The sequence below is a fragment of the Hippichthys cyanospilos genome, chromosome 6, assembly GCF_059441005.1.
Source record: "Hippichthys cyanospilos isolate Australia breed blue-spotted pipefish chromosome 6, RoL_Hcya_1.0, whole genome shotgun sequence".
In the NCBI taxonomy this organism is placed as follows: Eukaryota; Metazoa; Chordata; class Actinopteri; order Syngnathiformes; family Syngnathidae; genus Hippichthys; species Hippichthys cyanospilos.
The window spans coordinates 13125210-13148624 of NC_142374.1; the positions used below are offsets into that span (position 1 = coordinate 13125210).

The window sequence follows — 23415 nt, forward strand, 5'->3', positions numbered from 1 at the left end:
TTAACGCTAGCGCCACCTAGTGGCTGCAAAAAATGTCATTAGTCGAAATATTACAGTCAATCCTGTTTGGTTTGACCGACAGCTATGAAACTTTGTAGGCAAATGAAGGACTGCAAGACCTACAAAAAAGTCAATAGAAGTGATGTGCTAGGATGTAGAGAAAAATTGTTATGAATTTTTTCAATGTGCAGTTTTGTCCCATTCTTAGACATTAGCTGGTCTCAAACTAGTGTCTTTTTCTCTTAAACGATTCACCCCATTACCTTCAACTTTGGCATGAATCATTATCCAACTGAGGGGCACACATAGGCCAAATATCGTCAAGATCTCTTGACATAAAAGATGCGGGCGGAGCTTCAAATTATGTTTAATACTTCCTTTGCCGAGAGTGACAAAAATCTTAATAACTCAGCTATGACAGCTTCAAACCATCTGAAACTTTCCTGGCCCTTTAAAAGTAATGCAATAATTTAGCTATGTGATAAACTTTCAAATCATTTACAGCGCCACCCAGTGGCGGACAAAAATCTCATTTTTTATACTTTTATGTACTGTGAAATGCCTGTTTGACTAAATGAACTAAAAAATGGTCAGAAAAGCTATGACACATTGGAACATTAAGGTTCTCAACTTTTATGACTTCTCAATAAAGGGCGTGGCCTCTACGCCAACTCAAAATCCCATGTCTCGCGAAAACGGTAAAAGTTGCTGTAATTGGACCTAGACGATCTGGTATTTTTTAAACTTCGTATATGGGATGGGAGTCCAATGTGAAACACACCTACAAGCCTATTTTTTATCATAGTACGAGCGCCACCTAGTGGCAGCAACAAATATAGCAAATCCTTAATGTTTTTATGTACTCTGCTGAGCCCCTTGAAGTGATATATCCCTTAAATGTTTTCTGAAAAGCCAGTGGCCATGCCTTATGCCCCCCACAAATCAGTACAATGTTTCGACAGTGGGTGTGGCCTATATGGCATTGAAAGTCACAAAATTTGAACAATAAAAGCTGCAGTAACTCCACACACATTGTCCCACCTTGTCTAAATTTTACATATTTGGTAATAGTCCTGCACTGAAGTGATCTACAACAAATTTTTCATCATTCATAGTCCTTGTTCATACCCCGACCTGTTCATACCCCAACGTGCACAGGTCTGCGAGGGCCCTTTATAGCTGCTTGCAGCTCTAGTTTTATTTTGTTTTGTGTTCAATGTTGTTTTAGTTCAATAATGCCAAACAAACTAAAATATGACAAAATACAAAAATGAAACATTTTAACATTGGGATTTAGGATTGTGTAAATTACAAAACTGGACTTTGTGGTGCGTAATAGTACAAAGATTTTTGCTGACTTAGCTGCATTAGGTTTGGGTTAGCCCTTTTTTTGTATAGTTTCACTCCAATAATGTGACAGAGTGGAGCCTAGTCATTCCGGGTGAATAGCACAAGACATAAACAACCAGGCGACGACGGCATTGTAACCACTGCCATATCTGTTACTGTGTAAAAACGACGGGCAGAGAAGTCACTGTTGTTGACATAGCTCCCGTAAAAGAATGCTGTACACCTATATAAAATTCACATGGCGACTAGCATGGCTGTCTGCCTTTGTTTAAAAGTTCTGCGTAAACAAGATAGGCAGCTTGACAGTAGGCACTATTTTATAGGATGTTGCGCAATATAATTGTTTATTCACTCCGAAAACTACGAGGTATGCCCTACTGACTTTATTAACACTAAAGCAAGTAGAGTATGTAGATATTCAATGCTTTACTTAGCTCCGCTAAGTTTGTGGCTATATGACTTGTTGAGCAGTTAATTCAACACTATCATGCCGGATTTTGTTTCACTGGCGGTCATACAATTAACATTGATTTTAGCAATGATTAAAATGAGTATGGTGTCTCCAGCTAATTGTATTTAGAGTGGTAAGGTATGGATGAATGTTCTTCGATTAAAGAAAATGCAAGCTTATTCAACTTGTCTGGTTTAGCAGTTGTCGCGAGGAGGAGAAACAATAACCGCGCTACTTGCTTTTTGGAGCGTCACTGAAGACACATTCAAAGACCGGTCAAATAGTGGGAACTCAAAGACACTGAACTATATTGCACAAAATAACAGAAACTACAATAAAAAACTAAACAATGCTCACTTTTGTTTCATTATCCACCATCCAATTACGTTGAGTTACTCGACTGCCATATGTATTGCGCTACATGAAGAAAAAACACATTTAATTTTCCTTTGTTTGGTTTAACAGTAGCAGCAAACAAAGATGACTGAACTATATTTTCCTGAATAAAGGCCAATACGGGAAGACAATGGGTGCAGTAATTACAGAGAGCATTCTAAACATGTTTATTAAAGGAATGAGACCATTATCAATGGTTGATGAAGTTTTTAAAAATACTGTATTGTCTTTGAGGTGAAGTAAAGGGCTCTTGGTTATTTGAAATCTATTATTATTTTGAAGCAATAATTATAATCGCTATCAGTTGACTAATCGTCCGATGGTTGGGGGGGGATGGCGGTCAGACTAAGAACGAGTTTCAACTCCCACCTCTGGCAGAATTTCTCCCACGCCCCAGAGGAGGCGGGGGACACATGAAGTCTGAGTGGACCATGCTCCGCCCCTCAATTGTCAAGGTGGATGACCAGAGTTGTGGCCGTTAGGTGGTCACTGCCTGTCGTGGTGGCAATCCCCTCACCTCCTCGAACCCACTGGTTAAGGGATGCAGTCAAGCTGAAGAAGGAGCCCTATCTGGCCTTTTTAGCCTGTGGGACTCCAGAGGCATCTGACAGGTACCAGCTGGCCAAACGAAGCTGGCGGTCGCCGACACACACAGGTGTGGGAGGAGTTTGGTGAAGCCATAGAAAGCGTCTTCAAGACAGCTTCGAGGAAATTCTGGTCCATCATCCGACGTCTCAGGAAGGGAAAGCAGTGCACCATTAACACTGTGTACAGTGGAGATGGAGCAGTGCTGACCTTAACTCAGGACGCCATAAACCGGTGGCAGAATACTTCAAAGACTTCCTTAATCCCACCGACATGTCTTCCTCTGAGGAAGCAGAGTCTTTGAGCTCCAATGTGTGCTCTCCCATCTCTGGGGCGGAAGTCACTGAGGTGGTCAAAAAACTCCTTGGTGGCAAGGCCCAAGGGGTAGATGACATCTACCCAGGGTTCCTTAAAGCTCTGGATGTTGTAGGGTTGTCCTGGTTGACACCCATCGACAACATCGCATGGACATTGATTGGCAGTGATTGACAAGATTGGGGTGTTCTAACAACAGATGGATGAGACTCCTCCCCCTCCCCAATAAGGTCTATTCAGGGGTCTATCAGGAAGTTGAACCTTGGATTCGGGAGGAGCAGTTTGGTTTCCGTCCCGGCCGTGGAACAGAAGACCAGCTGTAGACCCTTGGCAGGAACGTCAAGGGTACATGGGGAAATTGCCCAACCGGTCTACATGTGCTTTGTGGACATGGAAAATGCGTTTGACGGTGTCCCTAAGGGAGTCCTGTGGGGGGTGCTCACCGAGGATGGAGCACCGAACCCTTTAACAAGAGCTGTTCGGTCCCTGTACGAAAGATGTCAGCTTTTAGTCCGCATTGGCGGCAGCAAGTTGAATCTGTTTGCGGTGAGGATTGGACTCCACCAAGGCTGCGCTTTGTCACCAATTCTGTTCATTACTTTTATGGACAGAATTTTTAGGCACAGCCAAAGTGTTGAGGGGTTCCGGTTTGGGGGTCTCAACATTGGATCTCTGCTATTTGCAGATGGTGTGCTGATGGCTTTTTCAGACCGTGACCTCCAAATCTCATTGGAGGGGTTCGCAACCGAGTGTGAGGCAACTGGGATGAAGATCAGCACCTTCAAATCTGAGACCACGGTCATCAGTTGGGAAAAGGGTGAAATGCCTCCCCATGTCAGGGATAACGTCCTGCACCAAGTTAAGAATTTCAAGGATCTTGTTCATGAGTGAGGGTAGGACGGAACGAGAAGATCGACAGGTGGACCGGTGCAGCATCTGGTGTGATGTGAACTCTGTTGTGGTAAAGGAGCGGAGCCCATAGGTGAAGGTTTCACTTTATTCTTTGTATTTTTCAACAAGTCTGGTAGCTTTGTAGCACTCAGTACCTGACCTTCTTCTAATCAGAGTTGGGGGAGTGGCATAGCACTTGTTTTGAAAAATTTGACTATGTTGGCTAGTCGTACATGAAAGACCAGAGCAGTACCACAATGTGCATGGTGTGCTAAAACTCAATTTCACCAGATGCTATTTCTTGCAAATGTACGATGCATTTTCTCTCAAACTAAACTTCTGATTAGACCATTCTGTTTTACCCTGATACACGCACATACTGAACGTCTAATGCAAAAACAAGAAGAAGAAAAAATCTTGGGATATAAAAATAGACGAATGAGCAGCTTCAAGGTCAGGAGCTACTGTTTACTGCAAGCTCACAAGCACCCTTCATTGAGCAATCAAAGTGACATGGCAACAATGGTTCAGACAGATAGAGGAAAGGCTATGACTGCACACACACAAAAAAAAATGTTGGCAATCAAAATTTGCATTAATGATGGGAGAATTAGGGAGAGAATAAAGCTTGCTGTGCACCAGTGCCATGTGGTTACAACTTTAAACGCAGCCAACTCTTTCACACGAATAAGCAGAAGCAAAGATGTGACTAACGTGAGCACTGGGCAGTCGAGATTGCACCTGTGAGATGGGCGTGGTTTGGGATATTTGTGAGATGCATTATAAAAGTTGCAAGACTGGTCAGTGAGTTTGAATGTTACTCAAGCTAACTGATCTTTTTGACCAGGATATGACATAAGCTCAGGCACTATAAGTAGGTGCATTGTAACAGCGAAAGAGCCATGAGTTGTCCTGCCAAAATGCCAAAATTAAACCAGAATTTATAGTATGGAAACAAGTTGGGCAATGTGAAGCAATAGTATGAAAAGCACCAAGTAACACGGTAACAAAACGTGCCCTCCTGTGTAATTAGTAGTTGGAAATCAAAGACGCCCTGCACAGTGGTTAACTTACCTTTTTTAACACAATATTTAGTGGTTAAATGACAGAAGCTTCAACAAGCCTTCCCCTGCCATGTATGACTTAGCTTTTTCCTCCCCTTTTTAAACACATGTACGACAATTAAGACACTAAAACACTTTTGAGTAAAATACGACAATATACCACAAAAAGTATTTTAAGTTCCATTGTTTCATAATACATGTCGGATGACAAAAAGCACTCCAGGATGGATTCTGTTCAACGTTTGAAGAGCTGCTGAAATTCAGCATAAAGCCCCAGGGTGACCACAGTAGCTTTGAGAGCGTATTCTGCATGGCTTCAATCAGAGTTGATAAAGTACCTCCCTCCGAAATTAAACACTGCAGCTGTCAGGACTCTTGTCCAAAGCATTTGAGGTGCTTTGGCAAGAATTATTGGTGGCATTTGGGTGGCCCCCATGGCAACACAGCTCTTGGGCACCAAGGAGATGCCAGGCAGCGTCGTGGAGTGGCACCACAGTTGTGAAATCAAAGCATGTGACTCGGATACTTTAGATGAATCAAGCCCCAAATGTATAAACAAATACATTAATTAATATAATGTAAAGTCAACAAAACAGCTCTTCTATCTCACCCCCCACAGAACAAAAAAAACTGAGCAATCGTCAATTTGCAAACTCACCCACTCCACTCTGCAGAATGCAACCAAACAATTCACTATGAAAACACTGGGCAATGGAAAAAATCTGGGCAGTCTGCCTTTCCTCTAAATGCCCTATTCCCTCTAAAGTGCCATGTTAGTAGAGGAGTATTTGGTGAATACGAAAACTCCCTGATACTTCAGACTTGAGATAAACACAGGAAAAGACAACAGAGGGGCTTTCTTGTCAAACCAACAACAGTGGCCCCAATAGCAGTGCTGTGCAGCGCATGCATAGATTACACACTTCACATCATGAGTAAAAAGAGGAAAGTTACGATTGCTTGATTTATTTATTTATTAAAAAAAAGAAGCTTTTTAATAAAAATCAATCGTAACTAGAAAAGAAGATTGTTTAGCATTGTTACATTACCTGTCTGTGTATGTTACTACAGTATTTGTGTGTAAAGGCGATTTTAAAGAATACCACTCCTGGAAGCGGAAGTCAATTGGATTATCCATTGACTTTAGCATTAGCACAAAACATGTTTCCAAAAATAAACAAGAAATATACAATATGTGTATTCATTTGCATATTTTTATGCACCAATTGGCAGCGCTAGCAGTATATAAACAAGGCTTCAAGGCTCGATACTAAGAGAAATTCACCCAGGTCATGGCAAAAACCTGGCACACAGGGCAACACGGCTAACTTAATTGGGTACAAACCAATGAAAAAAAAAAGAAGCCTACTTAGAAACAAGCGCATTACAGTGGGCCCCAGGTTTACAAGATTAATCCGTTCTGCGGTTGGGATCGTAACGCAAATTTGCTGTATGGCAGGCAATCGAAACCTATGTTAATTAGCTAATGCATGTGAAACCCCAGGTAAAAACATTAAAATTGAATATACATATTAAAAATTGGTATCAAAATTAGTGTGTGCTACTTATATATAAAAATACATGTATACAATTATATAACTTCCTAAATAAAAAAATATAGAAATGATTTATTTACCTTTAAGTGACGTGAAGAGCTATATATTCTATAGTGAGGGTAGCCTAGCCTAGCCTTCTTCGTATTTCTTGATTATCTCCAGCTTCATTTCCATATAAATTATTTTCTTACTTCTCTCTTTAACATCACTAGCAATCTTGGGACCCATGGCTTACCTATTCAAGTTTGAATTAACCATTAAAAAGCACTATAAATACGTTACGGCCGATAGCGGACCAGCATTCTAGTGACGTAAGTGGTGACATGTATAGACGTATGAGCGCGGAGCAACTCGCAGAGTCACTCACGCACATCGACCGCCATGTTTGAGGAGGCGTTTTTGTCGTAGCGTGAAAAAAAATGGCATAAAGAGGGGACCAAAAAATGTTGCATTCCACGTCGTTAACAGAAAAAAAAACCTTAGGCAGGGACGTCGTAGACCAGGGGTCCACTGTATTTACTTTTAAGCACATTTTAATCAATTAGCAGTCAAAATGTCATTTCAGTCGTGGCAGCCGATGCCGTAGACTGGGCGTCCACTGTATTTACTTTTAAGCAAATTTTAATCAATTAGCAGTCAAAATGTCATTTTAATCGTGGCAGCCAATATTATGATTGCAATTAAAATGTGATTCATTGTGCAGCCCTACTACAAAATACTGATTTGCATTACTGAACAAGACTGTAAACTCGATTGGTACAGCTAGAAAGCCAGCATGATTTACTCCTGAACTAAAAATGTTTGTGCAAGAGTGAGAACAGGCACTAAAGAGTAAATTTTGCATAGATGTCAAACTCAAGTCCTCAAGGGGATGTATCCTACATGTTTTAAATGCTTCTTCCTCAAACACGGCTGATTGAAATGATTGGAGTCATAATAAGCTAATCATTTGAATCAAGGTTTTGAGGAGAGAAACCTGGAAAACATGCATGGTCTGACATAACCTCGAGGACTGGAGTTTGACACAAAGGCAAAATGTTTTCTGATAGGTTTACACGTTTGATGTGTTTAACTCCTCTCCCGACCGGGAGAGGAAAACCTAGGAAGAAAAGTTTCACGTGGTCTCGCGGTAACGCGGCTTCACATCATCGCTGGTGCGCGCGTCTGGAACGTATTCCTCGCGATAAACGGGGGTTCACTGAACACCCGAGTTCCACTTCTCTTTAGCGAATACAGGTTAGCTTTGCGCTAGTGAATAGTATGAGCGCCAATAGCTATGCCAGCGTACTATCGACTAACCAAGAGCGATGCCCACGAGAATTCTGTTTCAGGTAGATAAGCAACCTGGGGCGCCGTTATCGGAACCACAATGCGTTAGTACGAAACAAAAGCCACTGAGCACATCCGTCTCCTCCACGCATGAGTCCAGGGGAGGCTCGAGCACGCAGGTAGCAGTCAGCGAGCAAGCCATTTGGCGGCTAACTAAGTCGGCTAGCTCAGCTAAGTGGCTAACGGCAAGAAAAGCTAACCCCAGCTAGCTAGCAGATTAACGGGGGCGAGATAACGGCAATGGGGCATCACCCCCGATTAAAACAATGGCCGAAACTCATTAGCGACACGTTTATTCAGACGAGACTTACCTTTAGAGTATAGAGATTTCGGGGAATTGAGATCCAGGTCCGAGCTGAGGAGAGAGACAAAATCAGAGGGCATCGCAGCGCTTCATCGAGGGGAGGGGAAGCGGACACTCTTCGGCAGAAACCAAGTCGTTTTTCCTCGGCCAGCGATTTGAGCGTTCCCCTGGGCGGAATGAGTCGGAATACGGCATCGATCAAATACGGATGTGTAGGACCAATTGTGGTACAAAAAAACTTTTAGTACAGAAACAAGCCCCGTTAACTAGCACGTCTCATCACGTTGGGGAGACGCTCACACAAACAGTCTACACACTCGAGTTGAGGTCGGCCCACGTCTTGGGCCCGCCCCTTTGAGAACGCATGCGCATTAGACAGATATGATAAAACTGTAGTGAAGGGATTTAATATGATGCATGAGTTACGCTAGTATTTATATTTAAGTGTGACTGTCGATAATGAAAGGAGGAGATACAGGATGGCCAATGGTGGTTTTCATCCGGTGGCCTGACCATCCCAAGGGAAAAATTTAGTGTTAATTATATGTAGATTTTTGCTCTGCACACTAGCTTGGACCCAAACAGCCCCCAAATAGCAGGGATCAACAGTAAATATATTGTCAAAATGAAAAAAAAAAAAAAAAAGTTAAAATACCATTACCTTCCTTTTAGGGTCCCCTATGAATCATAAAATAGCATTTTTCCTTAAACTGCATGAAACAAATGGAAATATTCTGTGATATTTTTTCCATTTGTTAAAAGAATATACAGTATATTTTGTAGGCATGCAGACAAATTGTGTGACTCCAACAGAAAAATTGAATCAATATTTAGTAGATCCTACTTTTGTTGAAAGAACAGCCTCTTAATCATTTCCTATAACTTCTAAAAAGGGTCTGGTTTCCAGTTCATAAACATTTGGCACCATTCTTTTCTACAACCTAGCTCCATTTCAGTCAGGTTTCATGGTTTCTGACCATGAACAGCCTGCTCTAAATCACACCACAGATTTTCAATTACATTCATGTTTGGGTACTGGGATGGCCACACTAGAACATTGCTCTTGTTCTTCAGCACGAATGCCCTATTTGTATTTTATTTTTAAAAATGTAAATGTAAAATTTTGATATTTTGTTTTATTTGCAATGAATACAATAACCAATTAATTGATAAAAACAGTTAAATGTACATACTAAGTGTACATGTCTATGTTTTTTTCTAATATTATTTTATTTACAATATATAAATCAACCAATAATTTAATAGAAGATGTTAATCTTTGCCATCAAAATGTACACACGAATATTGCAATTTTTATGTACTCACAAAAGACCAAATAAACACACTAAAAAAAACAAAACAAAAAAAAAAACATACAATTGAATGGGTGGTAAGGTCGATGACTGGTTAGCACACATGCTTAATAGTGCAGAGGCTGTGGGTTTGCCTCGGGTTCTGGCCTCTCTGTGTGAAATTTGCATGTTCTCCGTGTTCCAAAAACATGCATGGTAGGTCTACTGGACACTCTAAAATGTTCTTAGGTGTGACCCTGAGTTTGAGTGATTGTTTGTCTTTGTGTGCCAGTGGATTGGCTAACAACTATGGAGTAAGATCACTTTCAAGAAAACTTATCGTATGCGTCTTGAACAATTCATATGAGTACGACTCTAGACTGTCTCTAGACTAAGTGCCCTTTTGATTCAGCAACTTATTATATTTGAAAACAAGTACAGTATATTTGTTACTTTTCAGCCCTATTGAAGCTTCCGAAATAAAAATTGAAAACAAGTATATTTGTTACTTTTCAGCCCTATTGAAGCTTCCGAAATAAAAATTGCACATTGCACACCTCATAACACAGTGGGTCAATTTCCCCAAAACAGTTGCTGCCAAATATTTAGTGACTAAATAATCAAATTCTTTGATGATGACATGGATTACGTGGATTATTATTTTTTTCAATAAACTAAACTGGTTGAATTGATTTATTTATTGTAGTGTCATGAATAAATTCGCAGTTTAATACAACCCAAATATATATATATATATATATATATATATATATATATATATATATATATATATATATATATATATATATATATATATATATATATATATATATATATATATTAATAACCCAAATTATTTCACAGGCCCCCTGTCGTCCACCCTACATATCCCAGGGGTTCCGTGGATCCCATTTAGAGAACCGCTGCCATAGACAAATCTGAACTGGGTGCAACCTACCCACTGACCGAAGACAGCAGGCATACACTATAGCATGCCCGCGACCCACCTGAGAATAAGCGGTTAAGACAATGGATGGATGTGTACTATTGAACTAAAACATTTTAATGAGTGATTCGTAGACAAAAAGGCTAAAGAAAGGCAGCTTATTTTGCAGGGCTCCTGTAATAAAGACTAAAGTTCTGGAATTGCTACTACTATAATGTATTTTAATCGATAACATGTTTGGAACACATGGACCAAAAAGTAAGTTAGAAATGACGATAACAAACAAACGACGCACTTGACTTTAGACTCAAAATCCCAACATTCATCGCGACATGACGTCATCGTGTTATTGCGGAAATACCGTGCAGGTCGACAATTTTGTTCGCAAGACGTATTTTCCCCAGTGCATGTTGTTTGTATGAATTTATAGTTTTGCGACTTAAAAAAAATCACCTAAAGCTGCTAATCCAATGGCAGCTCTTAAATATGCTGGTATGGAGGACACTGACAGCGACGACGAGTTACCTCCTGGTTGGGAGGAACGATCGACTAAAGATGGATGGGTCTATTATGCCAAGTGAGTGGACTTCGTCAGTCATGAGCTTCAGTCATGGGCATGTGTTCGTATGCGTTTTAAAAGCGTGTATTGGCAAGTATATCGCATGTGCAACTGTATCATGCACCCCTACTGTAGTCTAACTACTTTTCCACCTGCACTGGTCTTTTGTGACTTCCTATTTATTTAATTCACGTGTTTGCTTTAAATTAATTGAAAAAAAATAGAACAAAATAGACATGATCTGATGACGTTACATAAACGCAACAACAAAACTGTAATCATTTTTGTGTGTGCGCTAAAAGCCACGATGAGATGAGGACTCAGTGGGAACACCCCAAGACTGGAAAGAAGAAACGTTGTGCTGGAGGTTTGATTATTATTATTATTATTATTATTATTATTATTATTATTATTATTATTATTATGTGTTCCTACTTACGCCATCGACAACTTGACAGTGTAATCCATGTTTTTACAATTATTAATTCTTATCATTGGTGTTCTTGTAGAAATGACTTTCAGGTCACATAAGCTGTGCATTTTACAAGAGTTAAAAGCATGATTTTTATTTTTTTTAATTTTATTATTTTTTAAACTTCTTAATGTGTTTGAGACCATGTCATTTTGAAGAGGGTTCCCTTCTTTTAATTGGTACTTTATACAACGTCCCACAAAAAGTATGTAATTTATGAACTTTCTTCAAACAGATTTGCCGTATGGCTGGGAGCAAAACACCAATGAACATGGTCAAATTGTTTACGTTGAGTAAGTAGTTCTCATGTGGTGTATGTTTTTTAAATAAATTTTTTTGTTAGTCTTCAACTGTCAAGTTACAGAATATAAAACTTTTTGGAACAAATTTCTTCCTGCCAGTCACATCAATAAGAGGAGCACTTATTTCGACCCCCGCCAAGTGTTTACTGTGGAGGATGTGATGGTGAAGCCGAAACGCTATGATGGTAACTCCGCAGCTTTAGAGATCCTTCAAGGTCGGGATCTGTCAGACAAGGTGGTCGTGATTACTGGCAGCAACTCTGGCATTGGTGAGTCCCTTTTATGCACAGTGGACCTAATAAGACACCTTGACTTTTGAAAGCCTCAGTTTCTGAGTATTTAGAGTTTTGAACTTGTAAAGGTTTTTTTCTATTATAAGCATATTTAAATTTGACCCATTTTCGGCCTTCGGTCTTGATACATTGTTGACGTATTAAAAATCACTAAGAGGTTGAAAAATACTCTAGTTTGTTAAAACATCCATCCATTTTTTCAGAGCTGCTTATCCTCACAGGTTCGCTGGTGCCTATCCCAGCTGACTTCGGGCAGTAGGCGGGAGACACCTTGAACTGGTTACCAGCCAAATTTAGTATGCCATGTATGTTTTAGGAGTGTGGGAGGAAGCCGGATTGCCCGGATAGAACCCACGTGGCCATCCATCCATCCATCCATCCATCCATCCATCCATCCATCCATCCATCCATCCATCCATCCATCCATCCATCCATCCAGCCATCCATCCATCCATCCATCCATCCATCCACCCATCCATTCATTCATTTATTCATTCATTCATTCATTTTCTATAGCAGCTTATCATCACAAGGGTCGCAGATTGCTGATGCCAATCCCAGCTGATTTCGGGCTGTAGGCGGGGGACACTCCAAACTTGTTGCCAGCCAATTGCAGGGCACACAGAGACGAACAACCGTTCATGCTCCCAAACATACCTAAGGATAATTTAGTATCTCCAATAGACCTGCCATGCATATTTTTGGAGTGTGGGAGAAAGCCGGAGTGCCCGGAGAGAACCCACACGGGCTCGGGGAGAACATGCAAACTACACACAGGAAGGCTGGAGCAAATTGAATTTGAACTTGGGTCCATGAAATGTGAGGCGGATCTGCTAACCAGGGTAACGTCCAGACTTCTGGAATTTTGTGTTTCCACAAAAACGCCACTGGGTGGCAGTGTGGTATAACTAAAAGTAGGCACCCCAGCCAAGCATTCATCAACATTAGGCTCCAACGTGTAAGACATAACACCCAACAAATCACCCCGTTAATGTTGAACATGACTGTATTGAAGTTCATTAGCCGAGCTAAATTGGATGTCACTGTTAACCGCAACAAATGCGCGTACCCTGCCAAGTAAAAGTATAGGTCAAATCCTCTGGAAAGCAATGCATTTCCTTTCTACCTTTTGCAAGTTTTAGTTTGAACTCAGAAAAACAGAGGAAGGTTGGCCTTTCCTTTCAGATGTTTTTTAGTTTGAGACAGACAGCTCCAGGGAAATCAAAGCAACATAAAATGCTTAATTGTCTTTATATTCAAATGCTTTGTTGAAAGAAAGTGTTGCAGGTCTGTCTAATTGCTGTATGTACATTATGAGATGGGGCACTATAGTAGATTTACAGCTGCCTTGGGACCTTGATGGAACAGCGGGGCTTTTGAACTTAATTGCCTCCCTATCCTTGATGTTTCTTCCATTTATCTGTCTAGGCTCCTATTAACAAAGGGATTGTGTAAAAATAATATGCAATTTGATATCAATGGTTTTTATTTTAATTCAAATATTTCTGATGTCAACACAAACTGATTGAATGAACATAGTCATGATTGAAATTAAGTCCTTTACTTAGAAATGTATTCGTTGTATTTTTTTCACATATTTTTGTTCTTTTGCTAATTATCAGATCATAATTAAGGAAAGGACTCACAATCCTGACCAGTCATCCCACTTTATACTTATCGTACTTTAATGAACAAACATAAAACCTTTAGTAAAAGAAAAAAAAAGATTTCTAGAAAGTTCAAGCATTTATTCTCAAATATATAGAAATTTTAGACATTTACTCTGTTTTTCAAAATGGATCAATTTAGACCAAAATCTGTATTCCGCATTTATTGTGACGTATAACCTGTACAACACAACAGAAAAATAATTAAAGAGGTAAAGTACCAATAAACAAATGAGTATAGTTGCAAAAGCATACACACCTTCCTATGCGCTTGTGTTCATCATTAACAAGACAGATTCAAACACATGTTAAATGAGAGTGAGTACACACTTGCCACTAAGTGACTTTGCTAACACAAATGATCTCTCCAGGTTAGAGGTCAGATTAATAGTGGTGAAGCTGTAAAACTGATATACGTCTCTTATTTTTTAGAGCTCAAAAATTTGCATTTGACTAGTGGTGTGTGTAGACCATTGTATAACCACTTTTTTTTAGAATTAATAAAATGTATATGATTTTTTTTCAACCCATTTTTGCTTAATGATAGTCATAGCTTTGTGTAAATTGTTTTACAATAAGCATATAACTTCAAACCATTCCAAGTTTTTTTTGTTGTTGTTGTTTTTTTTTTTTTTTTGGCGCTTCTGCAGCAGTATCATGTTCACCACAAGAGTGCATTAGAGGTCCATGCTAGCGTTGCCACAAGGCCTTTAAACCATCTAAATTGTTCCACATTGTCAAATTTTGCTTTTAAAACATCATAATGAGAAGCAGAGTCCGCGTTTAACTTTTTGTTAGTGTATGATGCATTTAGTGCATATAGTGTATAATCTGCTCTGAATGGAACCAAGAAATAGCTTTTTCTCCAGAGAATTTTCAAACAATGTGCTTACAAGACAGCGTCATTTTAAATACTTATTATACCAATATTAACACAACCTTTGTTTTACTCGGCCACGTATTAAATATGCTGCACCCCGTAATTAACAATACTCTTATAGTAATTGCTTCTTCTTGTGTGCTCCTTTGACATTCCACCAGTGAAATGTGGTTATGCCAATTGGCTGGACCCACTTAGCATTTTAATGGCATCAATAGTGTTTTAATCCAAGTGTCAAGGCTATTTCCATTTTCTTGAGTCCGTATTTCTCTATGGGGGAATGTGACATTTTTATTAGGAATGGAAGGATATTATTTAATTAGCACATTTACATTTCATGTCTTTAATTTCGTTTTCTTAATGTACACGGAAGAAGACGAAGAAAAACGACATATAGGAGTTTATTTATGCGTGAAATGTCACATTTTGTGGCTGGCCTTGAAGCAGCGTTGCACTGAGACTAGGGACACTAATTCGCTTGGTCTTACTGAGGTGATCACGACGACGGATTCCACCCACATTAGTCTTCCTCACTTCGCTTACCCATGTAAATTAAAAAGCACTACGAACCTGAATGGTGTTTTTAATCGTGATAATGGAAATGAATGATCTCACTTTGTTTTCTCCTTCTCCAGAGCCCTTGTCTCTCTCCGCCCTTAAAGGTTTTCGCCCTCTTATAGACCCATGCTTGTACCTCCTCAACGATTTCTAAGTGGCTTTGACCTGGGCCCGAGCCCTCCTATCCATCCCCATTACACACTCCTGCTCCACTCCTAATTCCCCTCCAATCAAATAAACTCTTTGCTTATTTGCTGGCCAGGGCTCTGTGGGACAATTGTCCTTAAATGACCATATTCCCGTAAAAAGCCTTTTTTAAAGTAGACTATTGTGTTGTGTGTTGCTTTAGAATAATCTGATGAAACGTAAAAATAAGGAAAAAAATATTACATGAGCAGAGTACTACAGCATATTGATAAAGGTTTGGTGTGGCTTGGTTGTCATTGTATCAGAGCCAATATGCGAGTAACCCCCCCTGCTATTTTTAAGAAATAATAGGTAATTGCATAAGAAGTCATATTTAAATCTTAATTTCAATGCATATTTCTATGAAAAACAGTTTTAAATTTTACAAGGCTGAAGTGGGAGATTGTCGCAGGGGGGAGAATCCTAATTTTAGTTCCAGTTGTAAATAGTAAATTTAGTCATGTAATAAATTACAAGATTAAAGTTAACAAAAAAGTGGGACGCATTTTAGGGATGGTGAAGGATTCTCTGGATGCCCCCATTTGCATGTACATATAGACAAGGAACTTTTAGAAAATGCTGACAGAATGTTATGTTAAATCAATCATGCTTTTTTTTTTTTTGCTTGTGGTTATTTATTAATATTCAAGAGGTTTACATAATGAGTATTAAATCTTACTATAGACTTAATTTTTTCCACTTTCAACTGTGTCAAAGGCTAGTTGTTTTTGGTTGACGCTTTCCGGTTGAACAATGAGTAAATCTCATAAATCTCAATGACAAAATGTAATCATAAACTGTTTATCAGACTCTATGTGTACCGGTTGGTGCTGATCATCACTAGGACTCGTCCCTGTCGGTTTGCGGCGTCATTTTTCCCTCTTAAGTTTTAGTGTAACTTGTAGGCGAAGTAAATCAGTCAGGTCAGTGAGACTGTGACAAAATAATATGACACATAGCGTCAGGCTGGGATTTACAGTGGTAAAAATCTGCTTACATCAGTGTTCCTAAGCAGTAATTCTTCTTAAAAAAGCTCTGCTACCATAAAGTGTGCACTAGCTAAAAGTGTGATATGGGACATTGAGATCCTCTAGTGTTAAACAAAGATTCATTTGTCATTGGGTAGCAGGCAGGGTACACAATGAGCTAGTTCCCAGTCAATCACTGGGCATCAAGAATCAAATGACCGTTGACACTCACAAACGTACCTAGGGAAAATATGAGTGTCCTTTAGAACGTCCTTAATGTTTTTGAGAATGTTTGGAAACCAGAGAACCAGTCTACCACTGTGTCGCCCTTAGAGTCCAGTTTTTAAATACGTATTATTTTTTATTCATCCACTTGCTAAGTAGTGTTCAGTTATAATTAACTTTGAAGCATAATACACTTGCATTTCATCTTTCAGAACAATTTTTTGAAATAATCTCTTTAGGTATAATTTTTATTTAACTTATGTGTAACACATTTTAAATCATCATCATTTAGATTTCCAAGTTCCTTTATTCAAGGATATGGATGTTTGATAAAATGATACCAGTATGAGTATTCAAGTCTTTTCTGTAATACTGTTACTATGTAAGGATATCACTAGTACTTTTGATGCACACAATTAAAAAAAAATCCAATGACAGCTATAGAAAGACCTAAAAGTCCTTTTCTGTTTCTTTTTCTACAGAAATTGCATCTTGATTGGCATTTATCGGACATACAGTATATGCCTTTAGTTCCTGATTGTAAAATGACGACATGAGGATCGGCAACAGAATCGGATACTGTCACGAGTATGGATATCTAGAAATAAGGCTTGATATTGCCCATCCCTATTTAATAACAGTGCTGATGTCCTGACATAGCATTGTATTAAGTACACTTTTTTTGGCATGAAACCTATGCTCTAGGATTTCAATGTTGGCCCTTACGGTGCTTCTTGGAAAGTTATCTGTTATTTTTATGTTATCTAATATGTTTGAGGACCACTGTTGTACTCCATCTCAATTCATCAAACTACCTGCTATGTGGTTTTGTTGTTTATGTGCTGGGTCAACGCAGGAACCACAGTATTTGAAGCAGGAAATGATAAGGATTTGTGCGGAAGCGCTTCATAATGTTCTTTGTGTCTGTCCACTTTTTCAAATATTATTCATGAAGGACTAACATTGTTCTGTGTTTGTGATGATCCCGGTGTTGTGTGGGAGAGGATTAGGTGTCAAGGCCAGTGCTCTCCTCTCTCTGGATGGAGAGATCTGTAAGCATATTCAGTGAGCCGCGGCGCTGCGGGGAGTCTTGGTGCACAGATTAAAAAAACGGCAGCCTGGCTTTGTGGCTGATCATTAGATTGAGGCAGATTTGTTAAGCATAACTGCCATTAAATTGGCTGCAAAGCTCTGGTATTTACCGCGCCACTGTTTATGAATAAGGACCCCCCTCAAAGTCTGGCGCGGCTGTGCATTAAAGCAGAGCGAGGGGAAAGAGAAAGATGCATTATTCATAGAGGGAGGAAGTAGATGGATAAAAAGATGTTCCCGACAAGAGTGGCGTATCTGCGTCTTATTCCGTGTGTCCTGGAGCATCTCCAAGTGGCTGCCGGTGGCTAAGATGGCATTCACAGTTTATCTGTGTTCATATTGAGCAGTCTGATAGAATAGTGTGTGCGTGTGTGTGTAAGGGGTGTGTGTATACGCATGCGTGTGAGTGTGTGTTTGTCGGACTCAGAGCATGTGAGGAAAACAGGATTTTTTTATTCTTACAGTCTGATAAATTGTGTTTATTAGCCAGGTAATGAACAGTTCTGCTTGGTTAATCAGATAATGTGCAACTTTAGGGAGATGTGAGAGGCCAATCTGAAAAAGCTGAAGTGACGAAAGTGAACACATTTTAGTCTTTACTCTGCACTGCTGTACTATTAAAACCTCCTGCACAACCTGTAAACCACTGTGTAAATTACACAAAGAAAGAAAGAAAGTTGTAAGGTTTACCCTATCTTTGAGTCATGCCACATGACTTTTTTTTTTTTTTTTTTTACTTTTGGCTTAATTTTAAATGTGCTCACTCATTGTTTCTCTGGGCCAATTTAGTAAAACCCCAAACTACTATTTAGTTGTCTTAAAGGGATAATGCTCTTACTAAGCCATTTTCAGTTGTAAAAACGTATGATTTTGTCTGTAATTAATTTGATGACAATTTATTTCATATACAATTAATATGTTTAGAAATTAATTTCGCCATTTGCTGTCCACTGAACACTGTACTGCTTTCACTATCGAGTATTTTTAAAATCCTAGCAGTTATTCCATAGAATAATTAAGTAATCCCCCCCCCCCATAAATGAAACAAAGTTATTATCCATCCATCCATTATATTAACTGCTTCTCCTCATGAGGGTCGCGTGTGTGCTAGAGAGTTATCCAACTGTCCTTGGACAATAAGTGGGGTATGTGCTCGTTGCCATATGCACTCACAAAAACACCAATGTACAATTTAGAGTGTCCAACATACTTACTTACGTGTTTCTGAAATGTGGAAGAAACCGTAGTGCATGGGTACAGGGAAAACATTGACACTTCACACAGGAAGTCTGAAGCTGAAAGCGAACCCACAACTTCTGCATATGATCTGGACTGGTCAACCACCGTGCCACCCATCCAAGATAGATAGATAGATAGCGAGCGAGCGAGCGAGAGAGAGAGAGAGAGAGAGAGAGAGAGAGAGAGAGAGAGAGAGAGAGAGAGAGAGAGAGAGAGAGAGAGCCTTTATTATCATTACACCTACACAAGTATAAGGCATGAGATTTTGACTTCACAAGCTTGACCTGTCTAAGAAAAATACAATACAATTGACTGATGGGGAGACAGACAGCAAGGCCTGTCGGGATGCACTATGCTGAGGTCTCTGAGATCCTCAGAGATAGGAGAGAAAAAAAAGGCTTTGGCCATGCTACCAAACAGAGGGTGTGGCTAAAGTCTGTAAAATAACCCAAACATGCAGCAACAAAAAGACACGCCATAGCTCGCACATGTAGATGAGTGGGTAAGGGCGGTGGGGGAAATGGGGCCATGGTGTGGCCCTGCCCAGAACGGCCAAGTGTGACGCTTTCTCAAGCGGCAGTCATGTACGCGGGTTGAATTCAAGAACGACAGAGCCTGTCAGGTTCATTGAAGAGTCTATTTTTTAATAGGTGTAAATACGCATGCATGTGCGCGTATGTGTGCATGTGTGTGTTGGGGGTCAGGTAATGCTGTGGAAGACCAGGATGAGAAATTGTCAGAAATTTTTTTCAGGAGTTGACACAGAGGGTCAGAGTGAGGGTAATAGGGTAGGTTTTTAGACAGCAAGGGACAGGGAGGGGTAATAGAAACACTTCAGCGCTCTGGCCTGGAACAGCTCAACCTTGGGCAGTAATCACGAACCATACATCCCACTTTTGGGGTGACATCCCCCTTGGGGTAATGACAGGGAATTAAATAGGATCTTAAAAGTCTGCAAGAATTGGACTGGTTTTGGGGCTACTCCCATTTTGGGATAGGAGAAGCGCAACCACTGAGGTGTACTTTGTATTGTCTGAGCCCTTGTCTACATATAATCGGCTTATTTAAACCCACATAGTCTCCCCCTCGTTGTTGTTGTTTTTTTTTTCTTTTTTATTTAAAGAAATCCCATCCATAAAAATCCAGCACAGTGCGGTTTCATTGACTTCCATGACAAGCATGCCAAGTCACTAGGCTGCAGTCATGTTGCCAAATTCTGTCCAATGAGAAAGAACATCAGCTTCTGACATCACCAGTGTCTGTGTCTTTGATGGGAAAACGAGTAGTGCGATGACACAAATCTCTGGATTAAGCTGGTTACACGCAACCACGAAACCGGAGGCTTGAGCAAATCTTCACTTTGGCTGGAGGTTTTGAAAGATTCGGTTTTGATGAAAAAAAAAAAAAAGCCTGGCCATGTATAGCAAATAGGGCAAAACAGAGACATTAACTGACAGTTTGCAAGAACCCCGTCCATGTGTAGACAAGGCCTGAGATGGGAGTATGCAAACCTGGTCCTTGAGGCTATCCTGCATGTTTTTGATTCTTCTGTCCTCCAACACATCTGATTCAAATGATCAGCAAGCTCAGCAGAAGCCTGATAAACGAGCTGATCATTTGAATCAGGAGCGTTGGAGGACAGAAATATCAAAAACTTGCAGGATAGCAGACCTGGTTTGGACACCCCTGGTCTGAGACATTTCATGAACTCTCCCAATTTGATCCTTAACGCAGTGGACACTTGTTAGAGGTATACCTTATTTTCTCACATGTTGAATTGATTTATGTTTTGGATAGATGCTTTAAAATGTGTGGTTTAAGTCTGACTACATGTGAGTGTTTGGTTGTGAATTGTGGCCTTTAGTAGCTCCTTGTGAGATGATTTTCATTTCCTATTTGTGAGTTTGAAAGTTTGTCTTTTGTGGTATTTTTAGGCCTGCAGCATTACTGTGATGGTTGTGTGGAATCCAGTTTCAATCTTTAGATGGTGTATGATTATTTATATTACGGTTTTCTTGTTAATTTGTTGATAGAATGGAACAATGTGTTTAATTTAACATATTGTAACACAGTTGCCTCTCAAGGGTCTAACTTAATTAGAATATCACTGAAAAATCAATTTATTTAATTAATAAGATCTGTTCAACAAGTGAAGATGTATATACATCACACAGAATATTATTTCATGTTTTTCATTTATTGAGATGTACCTTTAATCCTTGTAGGGGGTGGCATTGTGGCTTGTTAGAATGAGATGTGAGAGTGAACGGCATTTTGCTCGACCAGTCTTGATGACCCCTGAAAATGTATCATTAAACCTTCTACTAATGTGAAGGTCTGAGAAATTTAATGCATAAAAGTTGACTGCAGAAAATTAAAAACCATAGTCCAAGGGAAATAGAGAATTAAATCATGTAATAAACTGTCACACATCCATAATATTCATTCCCCGCTTCAGAAGTAAGCACACACAAGCAAAGTAGTTTTATACTTTGTCTTATAGTTAAAAATGGCGCTAATTCAAGTCATTTTTTCATGACAAAGAAATGCAGTATGTAGTGGTCTATTCATGAGTCACTCTTCAGGAACCAAATACGCTCTGCTGAGAGAGGACTGTGGGAACCTGACTTGTTTACCCACAGGTCTTGTAATGATTTCAATTGACTTGTGTTTGTCCAGTTGTAATACAGAGCTTATTTTAGTTAAATGCCTCTTTGGATGCAGCTCAAGAGCGTGTGGGAGCAGGCAGGCGGCGGCGGCGGTGGTGGCAATTGCCAAATAAAGCCGCTCACTGACGAGGCTGGTAATGATCTCATTACACTGAGCCAATACACCTGTGTATGAGGGTGGGGGGGAGGGAGGATCCAAAGAGATGGTGGCGGGCCAGGAAGGACAAACAAAGCGTGAAATCACTAAATCACACTCATTATTGGGGGGGGGGGGGGGGGGGGGGGGGGTATCTGAAGGGCCAGGATCCTAATGTACCATGAAGAGCATTCGTTGCTTAATGGACAATTTACACCATTCTTTTATGCATCATAGTAAAACACATTTTTAGCAGTAGTGGTGGTTTTTCATTTTCTGATTAGTGTAGTGTCAAGTACACTGCTTTAAAGCCAGTGCTCAACCTGATCCAGGCAGCAGTAATGTTTGTATAGTTTATAATTAGGGATCGCTGATATGCCCCCCCCCCAAAAAAAAAAAAAAAAAAAAATCTAAATGTCTTCCAGTCATTCTTCAGTTATTTTAATATTATTAATAAACCCAACAAAGATGTTTTCAAAGATTTCACTTAATAAAAAATAAGTCCTGTGCAAAATGTTCAGACAACAATTTAAGTCAGCTTTAAGGTAAACATTCAAAGCTTGTGCAAAAAAAGTTTTTTATAGCATATGCATAGCTTCCCTAATTACCACAATTCAGTCGTTAGTAACTATTCTAAATACATCCTGTAAACCACCGTGCCAGTATTCTGCCACTTGTGCAAAATTTCAGTTTCCCAATCTTGCAAATTTTAAATTGGTCGGATTTTAAAATGACAAATTTATTGAATTATCCGCCCGTCTGTCTGTCCGTCCGTCCATCCATCCATCCATCCATCCATCCATCCATCCATCCATCCATCCATCCATCCATCCATCCACTAAGGGTTGAAGGCGTGCTGTACCCTATCTTAGTTGTCTTCGGCCACCTCCCGGTGTGTAGTATAGTACTATATATTGTATGTGACAAAATGAAGTGGAGAACTGCATCAGAGTGGTTGTTGATTCCCTGACTATGTTTACGTGCTGTCAATAATCAGATTGAGAGCAAATTCTTTCTCAAACATTTGTGGTAACTCCATTTACATGTTTTTGTGACCATTATGGTAATTGTGTTAGCCCAAACTTAAAATTTGTAGCTCAGTACTGCCTCTGAGGTTTGCCCTGTTTTTTCACCCTGCGATGAAAACAATATCTTCAAGTTAGGCTTGCTTAGGAAGGGACATCACTTTTTGCTATGGAGAATATTTTTCTCCCTTTCTAAACTACATCGGCGTCCAAAAATTGGGTTTGGGGTCCCTGTATTCTCCATTCGGCAATCCCTACTAGGCTATTAGCATTGTTTACGGTCGTTATATTTCCCTGAGTGAAGTAACCTGTAGTGCCATTCCACAGGCTGGCAAAATTGCACAAACAGCTTTTGGCGACCTACCAGAGTAAAAATGAGCAAACAAAACTGTATTTGTGACCTCTCGTCATGTTCTATCATCAGAGTACAATAGGGAAACAGGCTCTTGTTGTACATTTGACCGGGAACTCATTTCAGTGTTGTCCTCGCTGCCGCAGAGTCTCTGTTACAGCAACACTTGCTCTCTTGTTATTTCACAATTAATGTCGAGCCCTTGTTATTTGTCACCGCAAAAACACGGCTCCGGTGACGCCGCCCGTTGTTGCTGCCATATTCTAATTTGTTCTCCATTATGGAAAACACTGGCGCTCCTTAATTTCACTTT

General features: G+C 39.8%; 2 protein-coding genes across 2 annotated transcripts in view; one reads left to right on the forward strand and one right to left on the reverse strand.

Moving 5' to 3' along the window:
• The window catches only part of LOC148422247 (nuclear factor of activated T-cells 5-like), a 39610-nt gene extending 31086 nt beyond the window's left edge, over nucleotides 1–8524 (reverse strand). The window contains exon 1 of the mRNA XM_088417675.1: nucleotides 8249–8524. Within this exon, the coding sequence (XP_088273801.1) occupies nucleotides 8249–8321 (73 nt within the window). The 5' untranslated portion in view covers nucleotides 8322–8524. The remainder of the gene's footprint in view (nucleotides 1–8248) is intronic.
• Nucleotides 8525–10836: 2312 nt separating this feature from the next.
• The window catches only part of wwox (WW domain containing oxidoreductase), a 171332-nt gene continuing 158753 nt past the window's right edge, over nucleotides 10837–23415 (forward strand). Inside the window, exons 1-4 of the mRNA XM_088416889.1 lie at nucleotides 10837–11056; nucleotides 11341–11405; nucleotides 11746–11803; nucleotides 11912–12081. Coding sequence (XP_088273015.1) covers nucleotides 10950–11056; nucleotides 11341–11405; nucleotides 11746–11803; nucleotides 11912–12081 — 400 coding nt within the window. The 5' untranslated portion in view covers nucleotides 10837–10949. The remainder of the gene's footprint in view (nucleotides 11057–11340; nucleotides 11406–11745; nucleotides 11804–11911; nucleotides 12082–23415) is intronic.